General features: G+C 43.2%; 1 protein-coding gene across 2 annotated transcripts; it reads right to left on the bottom strand.

The window, feature by feature from the left end:
* Nucleotides 1-687: 687 nt before the first annotated feature.
* On the bottom strand, nucleotides 688-11,399 carry LOC115204544 (CLOCK-interacting pacemaker). Of its 2 annotated transcripts, none has more exons than XR_003880383.1 (5): nucleotides 11,037-11,398; nucleotides 7,227-7,444; nucleotides 5,309-5,469; nucleotides 1,320-5,095; nucleotides 688-1,284 (listed from the first exon to the last, which is right to left on the bottom strand). XR_003880383.1 is itself a non-coding variant. In XM_029770209.1 (5 exons), the coding sequence occupies exons 3-5, from the start codon at nucleotides 7,435-7,437 to the stop codon at nucleotides 3,785-3,787; spliced, it is 1,683 nt and encodes a 560-aa protein (XP_029626069.1). In that variant the 5' UTR covers nucleotides 7,438-7,444; nucleotides 11,037-11,110; nucleotides 11,215-11,399; the 3' UTR covers nucleotides 688-3,784. The 2 variants fall into 2 exon arrangements, 1 of the variants encoding a protein (XP_029626069.1); XM_029770209.1 differs by having other exon boundaries at nucleotides 688-5,095; nucleotides 11,037-11,110; nucleotides 11,215-11,399.
* Between the last annotated feature and the right edge of the window lie 4,721 nt (nucleotides 11,400-16,120).

Below are 16,120 nucleotides of genomic sequence, written 5' to 3'. Positions count from 1 at the left end.
GGCTTTGATTTGCATTGTGATATCTCCTCATCATGTCATTCGACCCACAGCTCAAGGTGGCCACAACCCTGGAGGCTGCGAGTGAGGTCATGGAGGAAGAGTCTTCAATTCTGCGTCCGCTGGGGCTCCTCAGCCCTGTCCAGACATGGGAGGAAAGGGAAGACGTGTGGTTTGCTGCAAGGGGCTATATGGAGGTTTGGTTGTCATGTGGACCAGTAAGTATGTGTTGTACAATAACTGCTGAGTTGGGCCTAGTCACTTTTGGCCCAGCAGACCAATTACAGTAATTACTTTTATGAGCTGAGTCTCTTGTGCACATCTCTCACTCTGTGTTGTCCTTTTTGTTGTGCTTAAACCAAATGAAAGAAGGACTGGCTACTCTGGGCTTGCTGGAGGCATCCTGCTGTATTCAAGCAGATGCTCCTAGCCAGACCTCTCTCATGCAATAGACCTCCTCACGCTCTTCCTCGTGAACTTCTCAGCCCCCGGTAGTGATGAGAGAATAGCTGAGAACATAACGTATGGCTACTGGAGGGACTGGCTTATTGGGGTGGAGTGTAAGGAAAATGTCATCAATCTTCAATGCAACTGATTCATCATCATGTTTAAGGGATGTTTTTTAGTCCAGGACAAGGCTTAATCTGGGTCCTGGAAGCAGGCCTAATAGAGGAGCTCAAGAACCAATCAAGGAGAGAATGTTTTTATATATGAATAGAAATGCATTATACATTTTAGTCATTTTAGCAGACGCTCTTATCCAGAGCAACTTACAGTAGTGAATGCATACATTTCATACATTTTTTTTTCTTCTTCCGTACTGGCCCCCCGTGGGAATCGAACCCACAACCCTGGCGTTGCAAACACCATGCTCTACCAACTGAGCCACACGGGATTATGTGAGGAGAAGCACATCAGCCTCTCAAGATTCATCCTAGGTCATATTGTCTGTGTTTGTGTCCTCTTCAGGGATGTGAGTCTCTGACCGTCAAGAAGCTTCTGGTCTTCGTGTCTGGCCGGGGGGACATCTCCACACTGGGCTTCCCCACACAGCCCACCATGGAGTTCCTGCACACTCGGGGGGGAGAGACGGGTGTTCTCCACGCTGTACCTAGAGGCCAGCACTCTCATCCTCCGTCTCCCAGTCCACTCCTCATATCAGCAGTTCAAGGAGTCCATGACCTCAGGCGTACTCCAGACACAGAGGAGTCCATGACCTCAGGCGTATTCCAGACACAGAGGAGTCCATGACCTCAGGCGTATTCCAGACACAGAGGAGTCCATGACCTCAGGCGTATTCCAGACACAGAGGAGTCCATGACCTCAGGCGTACTCCAGACACTCATGCTGGCTTGAGAAGCCTCACTGGAGAAACCAGGTAGACTAAGACAGTGAGCAGGTCAATGCCTCAGACATCTAAGAACAAGACGGCTGTTTGGTCCTTGCAACATGTGTCCCTCCAGTTAATGATCAGGTGTCAGTCTGACTGTTTCTTCATTGTCTTCATTATCCCTGCATTATCTCTGGGCAGTTCCAGGTTCACCATCTATAGTATGTGAAGTTTATCCAGGGTGGTCCTCCTGAGAAACAAACTACAGACACAAAACAAGATGCTGTCACCTTCACCCTGACTGGGGGTTCCGTTCTGGAATACTTTGTTGTTGACACATCTGACGTACTAAAGTTCTGTAGATAATAGCCCCTGGGCCAGAGGTCCAAAGAGGGATCCACATGTTCCAGCTTATTGATTACTGTTTTGGTGACTAACTTTTATTCATGGCTGTGATTACTACATTTGTTATAGTGCCTGTCTTTTATTCATGGCTGTGTTTGTGTCGGTCAGAGGTACTCAGTGGCTTTTCCATGTCACTTACGTAATTCTGATTATGTAAATAGTTAAGCAACGATGGAAACATATCACCCACATTAAACCACAACACAGACCTCCAAATAAATTAACTTGAAGTCATTTGTATTTATTGAATGAATTGGAGCGCTTTATTACATCATCTTAATGCCTATGTGTTCAGGCGCCTGAAGCAGGGGAGGGAACAACACTTGGTTTGACACAATTGTATACATTTTATATCATCTTCAAATTCACTTCTAATTCTATCTACAATAACTGAAGTCCTATAGTTGTGTTTTCATAGAATCAGTCAAATTTCACAACTGTACAAGCTGCGATTGCTACATACATTTGACTTTCCAATGAATGATGCTATTGATTCTTGACGAATATAACTTATACACTGAGTGTACAAAACATTATAGACACCTGCTCTTTCCATGACCGACTGACCAGGTGAATTCAGATGAAAGTGCAACTCAATATTAGGTAGTTGATCTTAATGTTTTGTACACAGTGTAAATGCCTCATGAAATTCAACTGTAGTATCCCATCTGAACTGAAAATAACCTTTTTATAATATTTTTGTAAACAATATAATTGTAAAAAGAAAAAACACTTATAGCCTCAAAACATGGTTAAAACTATAATGTTGATCTCAACGATGTTTGGTCCTTGCATCCATAGCTATGTCTATTAATTTGAGTGGTTACATTTCTTTAGCCCCCAAAAAATGTTGTTGTTGTTTGAAATGCAGATTGCCCCTTTAATCCACCATAAAGCTGCAGACAAACATATATTAAATGTCCGTGCCCATACTCACAATACCATAATCCAATCACACTGCATTTTAGGTGACACACTTACAAATAGGACCAAAAAGCATACCAAATTATACAGAACTAGCCAGTGATATCCCAGTGCCATGCACATCAAAATAGTCTGAAAACTGTATAGTCTAACTACAATTCAATCAGCTATTATGACCAATGTGCTTCTAGTAGTGTCTGTCTCCATGATATCTGACTCTAGTCTCATGTTACACCAGAGAATCTCTTCCCATCCCATGTCCTTGGATTCAATGAAGCGTGCAAAATATGCACATCCCAAACTTTCTACAACAAGTGCTGACTGATAATATGACTGAACAAAGAGAGAACATGGTCCACAATATATAAAGCACTTCAAAGCTGCAATATACTAGGCTACATGCAGGCCATTCTTTATTCTGAGAATGACCCTCAAAATGACCAGAGTGCACAGTAGCACTGACCATGGCATGATGGGGTTCATTGGAGACTACCCCTACGGTCGGTGGAGGTCAAAGTCCCCATCCACACTGTCAGCGCCACTGAAGCGGTCAAGGAGCATCTGAAAGCCTGAGCAAAAGGATAATGAGATGGTCTGTGCTCATTTTCCCATTATATTGAAAAGCCTGTCCACACCTAGTATCCTAGTGTGCTGTTATCGTTTTACCAAGGGTTTTAAGCAAACTACAACCGAGGGAACCGTTCTGTTTAAAAAGACCCCTAGCAGAATAATTCTATTCCATACATTTAATGATGTGCTGGAATTTAATGTACTGAATTAGATAATCCATTCATGGACCCTCTTGTTTGTTTACAACGTTCCCTAAGAAGCATATTTGTATGTTCTCATTAATGAAATAGCCTGGCTAATTAGATCAATAAAATAAACAATATTGTGATAATTATTTAAGTGTGGTAGTAGAGTCAACAGCAAAAAAAATAATATATATATATATATAAAAAAAATAAAAATAAAATTAAAAAAAGAGTCCATCAGATGTAATACAGTTAAGATCGGGTATTCACAGTTTCGCACAGTTCAGTGCATTCCCCTCCTTAGCTTCTCCCCCTACAGTGGCACATGCTCCTCCGTCAAAACGTCCCCCATGGAAGCCCCTCCCCATAAGAGCTAGAGTAAATAGGCCCGGTGGGTGGAGCTATCCGGGGGCATGGTGAGGTCACACAGGGGCTTAGCGCTGCCCACCTGTCTCCGGCCCCGCCCTTGGGGAGGGGGAGATGGAGAGATGGAGAGCAGGCTGGCAAGAACATCGGGACAGTCCTCTGGGTCAGGAGACAGGGCGAAAAGTGGCGACGGAGGTGACGTGCCATCGTCATGGTTACCCAGGGGCGCCGCCGCCAACGGGTTCTGAGACAGGCTGTGCTTGTCATTGTTATTACTGTCCCTGTTGTCTTTCTCAGCCTCGTCTCCTTTCTCGGGACAGTTGTGGCCATTGGCATTAAAGTAGGTCCAGTCGAGGCTCGGGTAGCGTCCCGACTGGGACATGGCTTGGAGCAGCTTGTCCATGGGGCTGGGACCTTCGTTAGGTCCTTGCTGGGTGGCCTCTTGGCCGGTCTGGGCCGCCAAGCAGAGTAGCTGGGCGTGCTGGCGGAGCTGGGTCAGCTCTTTCTCGGTGGCGGCATTCTGGCGCAGAAGCTCCTTGGTGCGCAGCGTGATGGCCAGCAGGCCCGACTGGCTCAGGATCTCTGCTGTGTTGAGGAAGCGCCGCTGACGCACCAATGAGCAGTCAGACAAGCAGTCGGACAGGTCTACTGAGGTTTCTGGGGCCCAGCTGTCGGCGGAGGATGAGGAGGACGAGGTGGAGGAGGATGTATGGGAGCTGATGACGGATGGGGAGCCAACACCGTTGGAGTGGGAGGGAGAGGGGCTGGGTTTGGCATGTTGGTGGCAGTAGTGAGATCCCTGCTGGCTGGAGGAGGCAGGGCCACCCATGGAATGGTGAGGGAGGTGGGAGGAGGAGCTTCGGCTGCTGCTGACTTTGTAATGGGATTGGGTTCTGCTCTCTCGCTGGTGGAGTTGGTGCTGCTGTGGTCGAAGATGAGTGGTGGTGGACACTACTTCTCTCTTGTCCTCCGTACACACCCTCTTGCTCCGGCTCTGGCCCTCTATGCTTCTCTCCTTCACATCCCCTGCACCCTCTCTGCTCTGCTCTGGGCCTTCTTTGCTCGGGTGGGGAGCAATGCGGGGGTAGGAGTTGAGGATGGGGAGGTACGAGTTCTTGCTGTTATGGTTCTTGTTGCTTCTACTGCCCCCTTTCTTGGACTGGCCCTGTGGATCGAGCAGATTGTTGGGGGCAGGGACGGGGGAGGGTACCCCTGGTTTTTGGATGAGTAGGAGCTGGGTGGGGGCCTTGGAACCAGACAGACTGTCCCATCCTCCCCCCCATGCCAGGGTTCTGTGCAGTAGTTGCTCTGGTCCAGACTATACCATCAGGAGGTTATAACCAGGGGTGTATTGTGACAGAGAAGACATGGGGAGGTGGTTACATTGACAGATCAGATTAAACAAACAGGAGCAGGAAGAGGATGAGGAAAGGATGCTTTTAACAAATTATTGTCCCGAGGGTAACTTCAAGACAATGCAACCTCTAACCAAACATTATGGTATTCTACAATGCCAACCAAAGTGTCTCACCGGTTTAACCAGCAGGTTCTTGATGACGTAGATGGGATTTTGCTCCTCAAATGGGGGCAAGTTGTGGCCCAGGGAGCTGCTACTGCTGTGGGCTCGGTAGGCCTCACTTACGCTGCTACGCTGGTCATCCAGATCATTCTGCACCGAGTCCGAACCAGTCTCTGGGGAAAAGGAAGAGGGTGGAAGGGGGTGAGAGAGAGAGAGAAAAGGGAGATAACGGTAAGAAGAAAGAAATAGAGAAAGAGTAAGAGATAAAGGGAGAGAAACGAAAGAGGGAGGAGATTCATCCTGTTGACACAGCCACTATATACATGAGGTATTTAACAGACGCTCCTATCCAGAGCGACTTAGTTGGTGCAATTCATCTTAAGGTAGCTGGGTGAATGTATGATACCAGTATGACTCCTCTGATTCAGAGCGGTAGGGTTAAATGTGGAAGACGTTTCGGTTGAATGCATTCAGTTGTGCAACTCACTAGGTATCCCCTTTCCCTTACCTCCAGTACATGCTGTACGCAAACCCAGCTGGTCCCAACTTTTTAATGATTCCATTTCCTGGTTGTAAACTGTTTTTTTGTAGGGCCAAGACCATGATCTCATATTGGTACACAAATGAGCCCAATAATGGCAGTTGATCGAAAGGGTGCGCTTATTGCAGGCAAAGTGAGGGCTACCCTCAGCAGATATGGGCTGCTCACACAAAGTGAGGGCATTAGGGCCAATGTAACGCTAATGAACAAAGTCACATCGGCCCAATATGGCCATACTACATGGGATCAATATTTGAGCCTGCATTGGACCCACATCAGGGTTGGAGATAATTCTTAATTGAGTTGCGAATTGCTCTTTGATTCCGATTACATTTTTTAATATTAATTGGCCACACCCTACAGGAAGCAGAATTTGAATTTAATTAAAAGGAAGTATAATTTAATTCAATGAAATTCAAATGGCTTATTTATTCTACACAGCACCATAGTAATGTTTATTTTTGACATAATGTATGGTTACCAATTCCATGTAGCATAAGGTTGAAATATTTCATTTTTACAACTCATTCTCCTAAAACGATTTTAAATAATTACAGTGGTCTGTAAATATGTTAAGATTATGTTGTGGGTTGTCTATAATAATTCCCTTAATGTTAAAAAATAAAAACATTCCCATAATGCAATAGTCAAACACTGCAGTATGGAAGGGAACAATATAACATCTCATTACAAAGAAAACACTGTTTGACATCTGAGTTATAATATTCTTTGCATGAATTTGTGGCATATCATTTTAATAAAAAATTTGTCAAATGAATGAGACTTTCATGTTTTACGTCTCAGTTGAATTGGTTTGAAATGCTTTGAATTAAATTCTACTTCCTTCAATTCAAATTTTGCTTCCTGTGGGGTGTGGCCAATTCATAGTGATGTGTAGAGAACACAACATTGTATCTGTGCCATTATGTTGTCTGTAACATCATGGGCAGCGCCATTGAGGCTATCTCCATTTTAAAGCAGTCAATTTTTGTATTCTTTTGACGTTTGAAAAAGTGTAAAGCTAATAATGGTGGCTTACCGCCACCTGCAGTAAATCTTGTGTCATAACTTTTTTGTGGCCACTAGATGGCAGTTATATAGCTTAAAGCCATTTACAAACCATACGCAACCCAATTTAAAGAAGGCAATACTCTGATAATTGGCTAATGGCTGCCAACTCATAAGAATCCCCACACAGTTTACTACTTTAAAATGGCGGAAGCCCTCAATGGCAGTGTCCATGCAAAATTAGTTATTTCCATTTAATGATCTCTATACATCTCTATGGGCCAATTCAAATTGACCCCAACCCTGGGCCACATGGTGCCAATGTTTGCTGGGGGACAAAAAGAGAATATCTCTTGTGGCCAAAAGTAGAGAGTTACTCACCAGAGTATCCCGAGTCTTTCTCTGAGTCCTTCTCCGAGTCAGACTGTGACATCCTCCCGTTCATGCCCATTCTCCTACCCTCCTGGTCTCTGTGAGTACCACACTGGGATGCCCGCAGAGTGGCACTGTTACTCTTATCCTTGGCATTCTTAGAGGTGCCCTGGGGTACGCGCTCGGGCCGCTCCCCAAAATGTGCCTGCTCCTTTGGCATCACGGACCTTCAAGGAGGAGAGCAGTGAGAAACATGTACACCTCAATGGGACCAGGTGTCCTCCTGATCAATTTGATGACTAATGCTGGGCTACGTGGCTGGTTCAGCTAGAACTCAGTAGAGTAAAGATGCTTTCATATATCCCTACTGTGATTTGGGCATGGATGGCTAGTGTGTACAAAGGAGAAAAGTATATGGTTGTTACCTCATAGTCCAAAAGAGGCATATGAACTGAGGAACAAACTGGATGCACAAGAGATATTCAGACACTCTTGGGGAGGACAAAAAAATGCTTCTTTATTGCTAAAAAAAAAAGCTACGCATTTCAACATTACAGGCTTCACCAGCACATACATGACACCAGCTCCACTTTATATAACAGACCTGTGAACTAAATGATCCCCAACTTATCACTATTAAAGCTCAACCCGAGGGTATCAGAATAGATATTTATGCTGGAATACCAACACGATAGAATAATGTCCCCAAGAGATTGATTGATTAAGGACATCAAATATAACTTTTTCATTAGCCTACATCTTACAGTTCCATCAGTTTATGGATCACGAATGTGGGGAGAAACATGGGACACCATTTCCTTACTTCCTAGTGGTTTAAGCTATTTGCTGTCACCACATTTTTTAAAAAGGATATACAAACCTACATCACCACAATGCCCATCCAGCATGACTTGAATAGCGAGTAATTGGAGTAAGCAGCGCTGAGTAAGGGCTCACATGTTTGCTATAAGCCGCTGTAACGTGGCGTAGCCTATGAGTAAACACCCTAGGACCTGCACGCGGATGAGGGAGGAGTAACTTGATAAGATCATCTGTGGCTAGACAGGCTCTGTGTAAAGTACCTCCTCCAACCGTGTTATGTAATTGCTGGCTGGCAGTGGCACTATAGCTGCTACATAGAAATAACAACCCCCATTGACACGTGTGCACTATGCACAGAATGATATTTATTATCATCATAATATGAAAGCATTGCCAAGTACACATAACAATTTAGTTTGTTTGTCAGGTCTGAAGACCATCGATCACTCATTGTTTCCTTATCATAATCTAGACGATTAAACTCCCGAGTGGCGCAGCGGGTCTGAGGCACTGCACATCAGTGCTCGAGGCGTCACTACAGACTCTGGTTCAATTCCAGTCTGTATCACAACCAGCCGTGATTGGGAGTCCCATAGGGCGACGCACAATTGGCCCAGCGTCGTCTGGGTTTGGCCTGGGTAGGCCGTCAATGTAAATAATAATTTGTACTTAATAAACATCTCTACAGATCGGTGTCCCACCCTTGGGACGGTTGCGCTAATGTTATTAGCATGATGTTGTAAGTAACAAGAAAATGTCCCAAGACATAGACATATCTTATATGGGCAGAAAGCTTAAATGATTGTTAATCTAACTGCACTGTCCAATTTACAGTAGCTATTACAGTGAAAACATACCATGCTATTGTTTGAGAGTGCACAGTTATGTACTTGAAAATGTAAATATTGACCAATTAGGCACATTTGGGCAGACTTGATACAACAGTTTAAACAGAAATGCAATGGTTCATTGGATCAGTCCAAAACTTTGCACATACACTACTGCCATCTAGTGGCCAACATTTTAATTGCACCTAGAGTCCTTAGTCAGATAATGGCCTTTCTCTTGCATTTCAAAGATGATGAAAAAATATATATATATTTATTTTCTTCTTTTTTTTCTCTTTGTATTATCTTTTACCAGATCTAATGTGTTATAATCTCCTACATTCATTTCACATTTCCACAAACTTCAAAGTGTTTCCTTTCAAATGGTATCAAGAAAATACACATCCTTGCTTCAGGTCCTGAGCTACAGGCAGTTTGATTAGGCTATGTCATTTAAGGCGAAATTTGAAAAAAAATATGGTCCGATCCTTAAGAGGTTTTAACTGACTTGCCTAGTTAAATAAAGGTTAAAAACTCAACTATGCGATTTACGATGGAGTTGAGCAGCGGCTATTATGGGCAAACTTGACCTCTGACGTCACATTAAAACGACTGATTTCAGCATCCAAAGAATACACAGAAATCAGGGTGCTGAAATCAGGGAGCTGAAATCAGGGTGCTGAAATCAGGGTGCTGAAATCAGTCGTTTTTGATAGAAACTTCACTTTATGTGATGTCGGAGGTCAAGTCCGCCCACAATAGTCACCTCTCAACTCCATCGTAAATCGTGGAGTTGAGTTTAGTCAGCTAGGCATAAGCAAAAGACTAAAAGCCCTCACTAAGTTTTCATAAAGTAGTATTTGGGTCGTTTCACCAAAATAGTTCCTTTGCATCCCTTTGATATTTTAAGTAGAAGTTGTGCACCAATATTGAATTTTAAAAGCCTGTTATATTAAATGAAGTGCCCTATTAATATAGACCACATGGATAAATCAATAAATCAGACTTGCTAAAGTGCCGAAATTCAGCATTTTGACATGTCCCTCTGTGCACCCTCTGTGACCCACTTAACCCCAACATTTCTCCAAGTTTGTACCATCATTGTAAAACCCAAGTTATGCTCCTGCTTTGAAAAAGTAATTTCTGAAGATTATCATTTATTTCATGTTTTATTTCATGTAAATGAATTAGTGATTCATTTACATTTGTCCCTTATTTTAAGGTCAACCGTGTTACGTGAACTGAACTCTCACATTAATATGGTGAAACTATTCCTTTTTAAAGAAACATTGAGAACTAATAGTCAAACCATAGTGTAAAAGCAGGTGAGCTGGTTCTACTCTTTTTTTGCCATTTTCTGGTGTTTTGTGGTGAAAACTGAGCAGGTGGAGCAGGCACGTGCACAGATAGGGCTCTACCTGTACAGAGCACATGCCCTTTTTCCCTTCCAGTCTCCAAAGTGCCCTTTTGTTTTGGGTAAAATAAAATGTACAGTTTTTGTCACTGTTGTTCTGAATCCATTGCCCCCAAGTCCTCATTAAATCTACATTAAATATGTGTTATTTAATTAACCATTAAGATGCCATCTATTGTTTTTATGTAACTAAATAATAAAAGTCATAATTGCTCAACAAGTCTGTGACCACAGTTGTCGAATATATACTTTTTTTTTTTGTGCCTGCCCCCCAAAAGGTCTGTGCATGGCCCTGGGGTCAGGTATAATACGTCAACCCAGCTACTCATAGATAGACATGCTGGAATGTTTTAACAATAAAATGTTCTTTGTGAAGCTTGCATTCAATTGCCACTCCCTGTTGCACACGACATGTTTCCAATCCCCCGTCACAAGGGGATTTCTGTTTGATTTTAGATGAAATCAAGACTGTGAGGTCAACCCTGTTACTTTAGTAGGCACATACTGTAGTAGAAAAAAAAGACCTATAAGATAGGAAAACGTGTTTTTTATGAAGTTGAGCAAAGTATTTCTTGGGAACAAGTTGCACTTCACAAAAGGCACCAAATTGGTTGCGTGACCTATTTAAACAGTAGTCTATAGAGTTGGGGATATTGGAACGAAATCCTTAAATTATTAAACTGTTGATATTTGGAGATATGCATGCAAAAGTACGAGGTAGAATCATTATGAAGCCAATATTATCATTTGTCTTACCATTTATTCTGTCCTTGTCCTTAAATCTTCTGCCTTGTCAATCTCCCCGCCCTAGGACCTGACAAGCGTTCAGTCTATAGGCAGATACCAACCAAAGCATCTTTGAATCATGTAGATAACTATTTTCCTCAAGTTTCAAGTCCTGGCTAGGGTACCATCCTGTAGAAAAATGTTTTACCTCCTGCTCGGTAGGGCATCCTCATCCAGAATAACAATGTAAAAGTATTTCAAACACCCGTTAATGTTGTCGCTGAGTTCTCGAGTCGATACATTGTAACTAGCAATGTACCTATACGCCCTGTCTGGTGAATATTCCTTCCGAGCTGTACAAAAAGCGTCCATGACGATGTGCATTACGCATAGACCCTCCTCCTAATCTGAATAGTAATAGCCTAGTGGTGATGCCACGGTCAGCAGTGACGTAGCCATCAGAGACAGCAGTGCTGTGGCCAATCCCGTGCCTAAACACGTGTGCGGGCGGCAACATGGTTTAATCCACGTGAGGAGGTACACTGATTGTAGGCGGGATTTAGGCTAAAATCAGAGCGAAGTGTAGGGGAGCGCATGTGTCTGCCACAGACGCACACTCACATACACACAATGCTATAATACAGTGTAAAAAAGACACGTAGTCACACACACACACGTGGGCAGTAGGCTATTCATAGATACATTACCAAATGACAATAAGCAACGCATATCTTTTTTACTTATCCATATAGCTCACACTAGGCTCAATACCATTAATGTAGGGATGGCACCATGTTGCATTTGAGATTAAACTGGACTAAAAGTTTATGAATGAGACATCGTCATAATCCTTTCGGGTATTTTCTCAGGTGTGTTGTGACGCAGCTACAGCGAGACCCACGTGGACGAGAGACCACAGATTTGAGTTTTGCTAGGGGGCGAACGGTATGAATGTGTGCGGCAACATGTGAAAGCATTTCAGAGGCGTGGCCACGCTCCTTCGACCGCACATGTTCCACGCGGTGAGTGCGTAAAAGCATCACGGTGGCTCGTGTGTCTCCGGGATGTGGTCATACACATTCGCTGAAAACCACTCCAGAGACTTGAGTACAACTTCATTACTCTGTTACATTATTCGTTAATGAACAACATATGCAAGGATATTGTAGTTATGTTTACACAATAAAGACCACATATATTATGAGCAATTATAGCCAACTTGATATCATTCCTTCTGATTAATTAATTATTGATGTCATTAATTCTGATTTTTTGCTCTGTGTGAATTAATCTCTCTCTCTCTCTGTGTGTGTGTGTGTGTGTGTGTGTGTGTGTGTGTGTGTGTGTGTGTGTGTGTTAGAAGACTGAATAATATGTTGACAGTAGTGATACAGTAAATAATTTTGTTTAAATTTGTTCACACAATCTTGCCAGGTCAGGAATGTGTCAGTATCTACTACCGTTGTGCCCTATAGCAAGGCACTTAACCGTTTAAACAGCTCCATTGGTGCCGTTCGCTTCCCTGCCCTGATGTTCGCTACGTTGTGTCCGAAGTGGGATGGCGGAAGTGGGGCATTCGGAGTGCAGGGTCCGGACATTTGAGGGGACTGAGTAGTCAAAGCACAGGGACGTGACTTCCTGTTTGGAGGAGGCAGTGTGGCAATCCTCGCTATATGAGTCCCGTTACAATTCCCACCAAGTGAGTTAACCCCATTTGTACTATGCATAGGGTGTTTGCATTTCACGCCTGCACTCAGGGAAAATAAAGCATAGCCTATTTTTCAATAAATCCCTCTTGTGAAATTATTATCCATCTTTTGCTATTAATATGCCTCCAACAGGAGTCCCACTCCTGAGTATGTTACATTTCTGTGTGTGTGTGTGTGTGTGTGTGTGTGTGTGTGTGTGTGTGTGTGTGTGTGTGTGTGTGTGTGTGTGTGTGTGTGTGTGTGTGTGTGTGTGTGTGTGTGTGTGTGTGTGTGTGTGAGAGAGTGGGGGGGCAGGCAATGAGGACACAGGGATTTCAGGGGACATTTCTCTGTAACATGTGTCCTCTGGCATAAAAAAAACAGAGCAGCAAAATGCTTATGCTCCTAGTTCATATCAATCAATGCAGTAAATGTCAACAAGCACACACTAATAAAAAAGAAAAGAAAAAAGAACATTTAGGACAGCAGTAGATATATAAATAGTATGGAAACATTATTAAAGCGACCAGTGTACAATTACTATGTACATAGAGCTGCAGACCCTATGTTGCAGGGTAGAGTACGCGGTGGTAGCCGGCTGGTGACAGTGACAGGGGCAGAGTAGGGTACTGGGCAGATGGCAGGGCACTAGGCAGAGGCAGTCTAGTGGTGGCTGTTGAACAGTCTGATGGTCTGGTGTTAGAAGCTGTTTTTCAGTCTGACTGTCCCAGCTTTGATGCACCTGTACTGTCTCTGCCTTCTAGATGGTAGTGGGGTGAACAGACCATGGCTCGGGTGGCCAAGACACATTTCTTCAGCCTCCTGAGGTTGAAGAGGTGCTGTTGCCCCTCCTTCACCACACTGTCGGTGTGAAGGGACATTAATAATGTTTACATTATTACTCATCTCATATGTACAGCTGAAGTCGTAAGTTTACATACACCTTAGCCAAATACATTTAAACTCAGTTTTTCACAAACCCTGACATTTAATCCTAGTAGAAATTCCCTGTTTTAGGAATTAGTTAGGATGACCACTTTATTTTAAGAATGTGAAATGTCAGAATAATAGCAGAGAGAATGATTTATTTCAGCTTTTATTTCTTTCATCACATTCCCAGTGGGTCAGAAGTTTACATACACTCAATTAGTATTTGCTAGCATTGCCTTTAAATTGTTTAACTTGGGTCAAACGTTTCGGGTAGCCTTCCACAAGCTTCCCACAATAAGTTGGATGAATTTTGGCCCATTCTTCCTGACAGGGCTGGTGTAACTGAGTCAGGTTGGTAGGCCTCCTTGCTAGCACATACTTTTTCAGTTCTGCCCACAAATTTTCTATGGGATTGAGGTCAGGGCTTTGTGATGGCCACTTCGATACCTTGACTTTGTTGTCCTTAAGCCATTTTTCCACAACTTTGGAAGTATGCTTGGGGTCATTGTCGATTTGGAAGACCCATTTGCGACCAAGCTTTAACTTCCTGACTGATGTCTTTAGATGCTGCTTCAATATATCCACATAATTTCCCTTCCTCATGATGCCATCTATTTTGTGAAGTGCACTAGTCCCTCCTGCAGCAAAGCACCCCCACAACATGATGCTGCCACCCCCGTGCTTCACAGTTGGGATGGTGTTCTTTGGCTTGCAAGCCTCCCCCTTTTCCCTCCAAACATAACGATGGTCATTATGGCCAAACAGTTCTATTTTTGTTTCATCAGACCAGAGGACATTTCTCCAAAAAGTATGATCTTTGTCCCCATGTGCAGTTGCAAACCGTAGTCTGGCTTTTTTATGGTGGTTTTGGAGCAGTGGCTTCTTCCTTGCTGAGCGGCCTTTCAGGTTATGTCGAAATAGGACTCATTTTACTGTGGATATAGATACTTTTGTACCTGTTTCCTCCAGCATCTTCACAAGGTCCTTTGCTGTTGTTCTGGGATTGATTTGCACTTTTCGCACCAAAGTATGTTCATCTCTAGGTGACAGAACACGTCTCCTTCCTGAGTGGTATGACGGCTATGTGGTCCCATGGTGTTTATACTTGCGTACTATTGTTTGTACAGATGAACGCCTTCAGGCATTTGGAAATTGCTCCCAAGGATGAACCAGACTTGTGGAGGTCTACAAATTTTTTTCTGAGGTCTTGGCTGATTTCTTTTGATTTTCCCATGATGTCAAGCAAAGAGGCACTGAGTTTGAATGTAGGCCTTGAAATACATCCACAGGTACACCTCCAATTGACTCAAATTATGTCAATTAGCCTATCAGAAGCTTCTAAAGCCATGACATCATTTTATGGAATTTTCCAAGCTGTTTAAAGGCACAGTCAACTTAGTGTATGTAACCTTCTGACCCACTGGAATTGTAACCTTCTGACCCAAACAATTGTTGGAAAAATTACTTGTGTCATGCACAAAGTAGATGTCCTAACCGACTTGCCAAAACTCTAGTTTGTTAACAAGAAATGTGTGGAGTGGTTGAAAAACGAGTTTTAATGACTCCAACCTAAGTGTATGTAAACTTCCAACTTCAACTGTATATACTGTATTCTATACTATTCTACTGTATCTTAGTCACTTAATAATGTTTACATATCTGGCATTACTCATCTCATATATATATATATACTGTATTCTATACTATTCTACTGTATCTTAGTCCATTCCGCTCTGACGTCGCTTGTCCATATGTATATAGTCTCAATTCATTCCTACTTAGATTTGTGTGTATTGGGTATATGTTGTGTTATTTGTTAGATATTACTTGTTAGATATTACTGCACTGTCGGAGCTAGAAGCACAAGCATTTCACTACACCCGCAGTAACATCTGCTAATCACATGTATGTGACCAATAAGATTTGATTTGATTTCAGGTCCTCAGTGATGTGCCCGATGAGGAACTTGAAGTTTTTGACCCTGTCCACTGCGGCTCCGTCGATGTGGATGGGGGCATGCTCTCTCTGCAGCCTCCTGTAGTCCATGATCAGCTCCTTTGTTTTATTGACGTTGAGGGAGAGGTTATTTTCCCGGCACCACTTTCCCAAGGCACTCACCTCCTCCCTGTAGGCTGTCTCATCATTGTTGGTAATCAGGCCTACCACTGTAGTGTCTTCAGCAAACTTGGCGATTGATTTGGAGACGTGTGTGACCATACAGTCATGGGTGAACAGGGAGTACAGGAGGGGGCTAAGCACGTACCCCTGTTGGGCCGTCATGTTGAGGATCAGCGTGGTAGACGTGTTGTTGCCTACCTTCAGCACCTGGGGTTGGCCTGTCAGGAAGTCCGGGGGCCTCATTTATTAATATCGCGTAAAAACTATTCTAAAATATAACTTCCGAACGGAATTAAGAATGTTCGTATGCATAGAAAAAGTGTTATTTATCAAACAATCCTACTATCATTATACGCACACTGGTAGAAGATCACCATT

This window comes from Salmo trutta, chromosome 12 (genome assembly GCF_901001165.1).
Source record: "Salmo trutta chromosome 12, fSalTru1.1, whole genome shotgun sequence".
Classification (NCBI taxonomy): domain Eukaryota; kingdom Metazoa; phylum Chordata; class Actinopteri; order Salmoniformes; family Salmonidae; genus Salmo; species Salmo trutta.
Note: the sequence above shows the minus strand (reverse complement) of the source record. Positions and strands in the feature narration are given on the sequence as shown.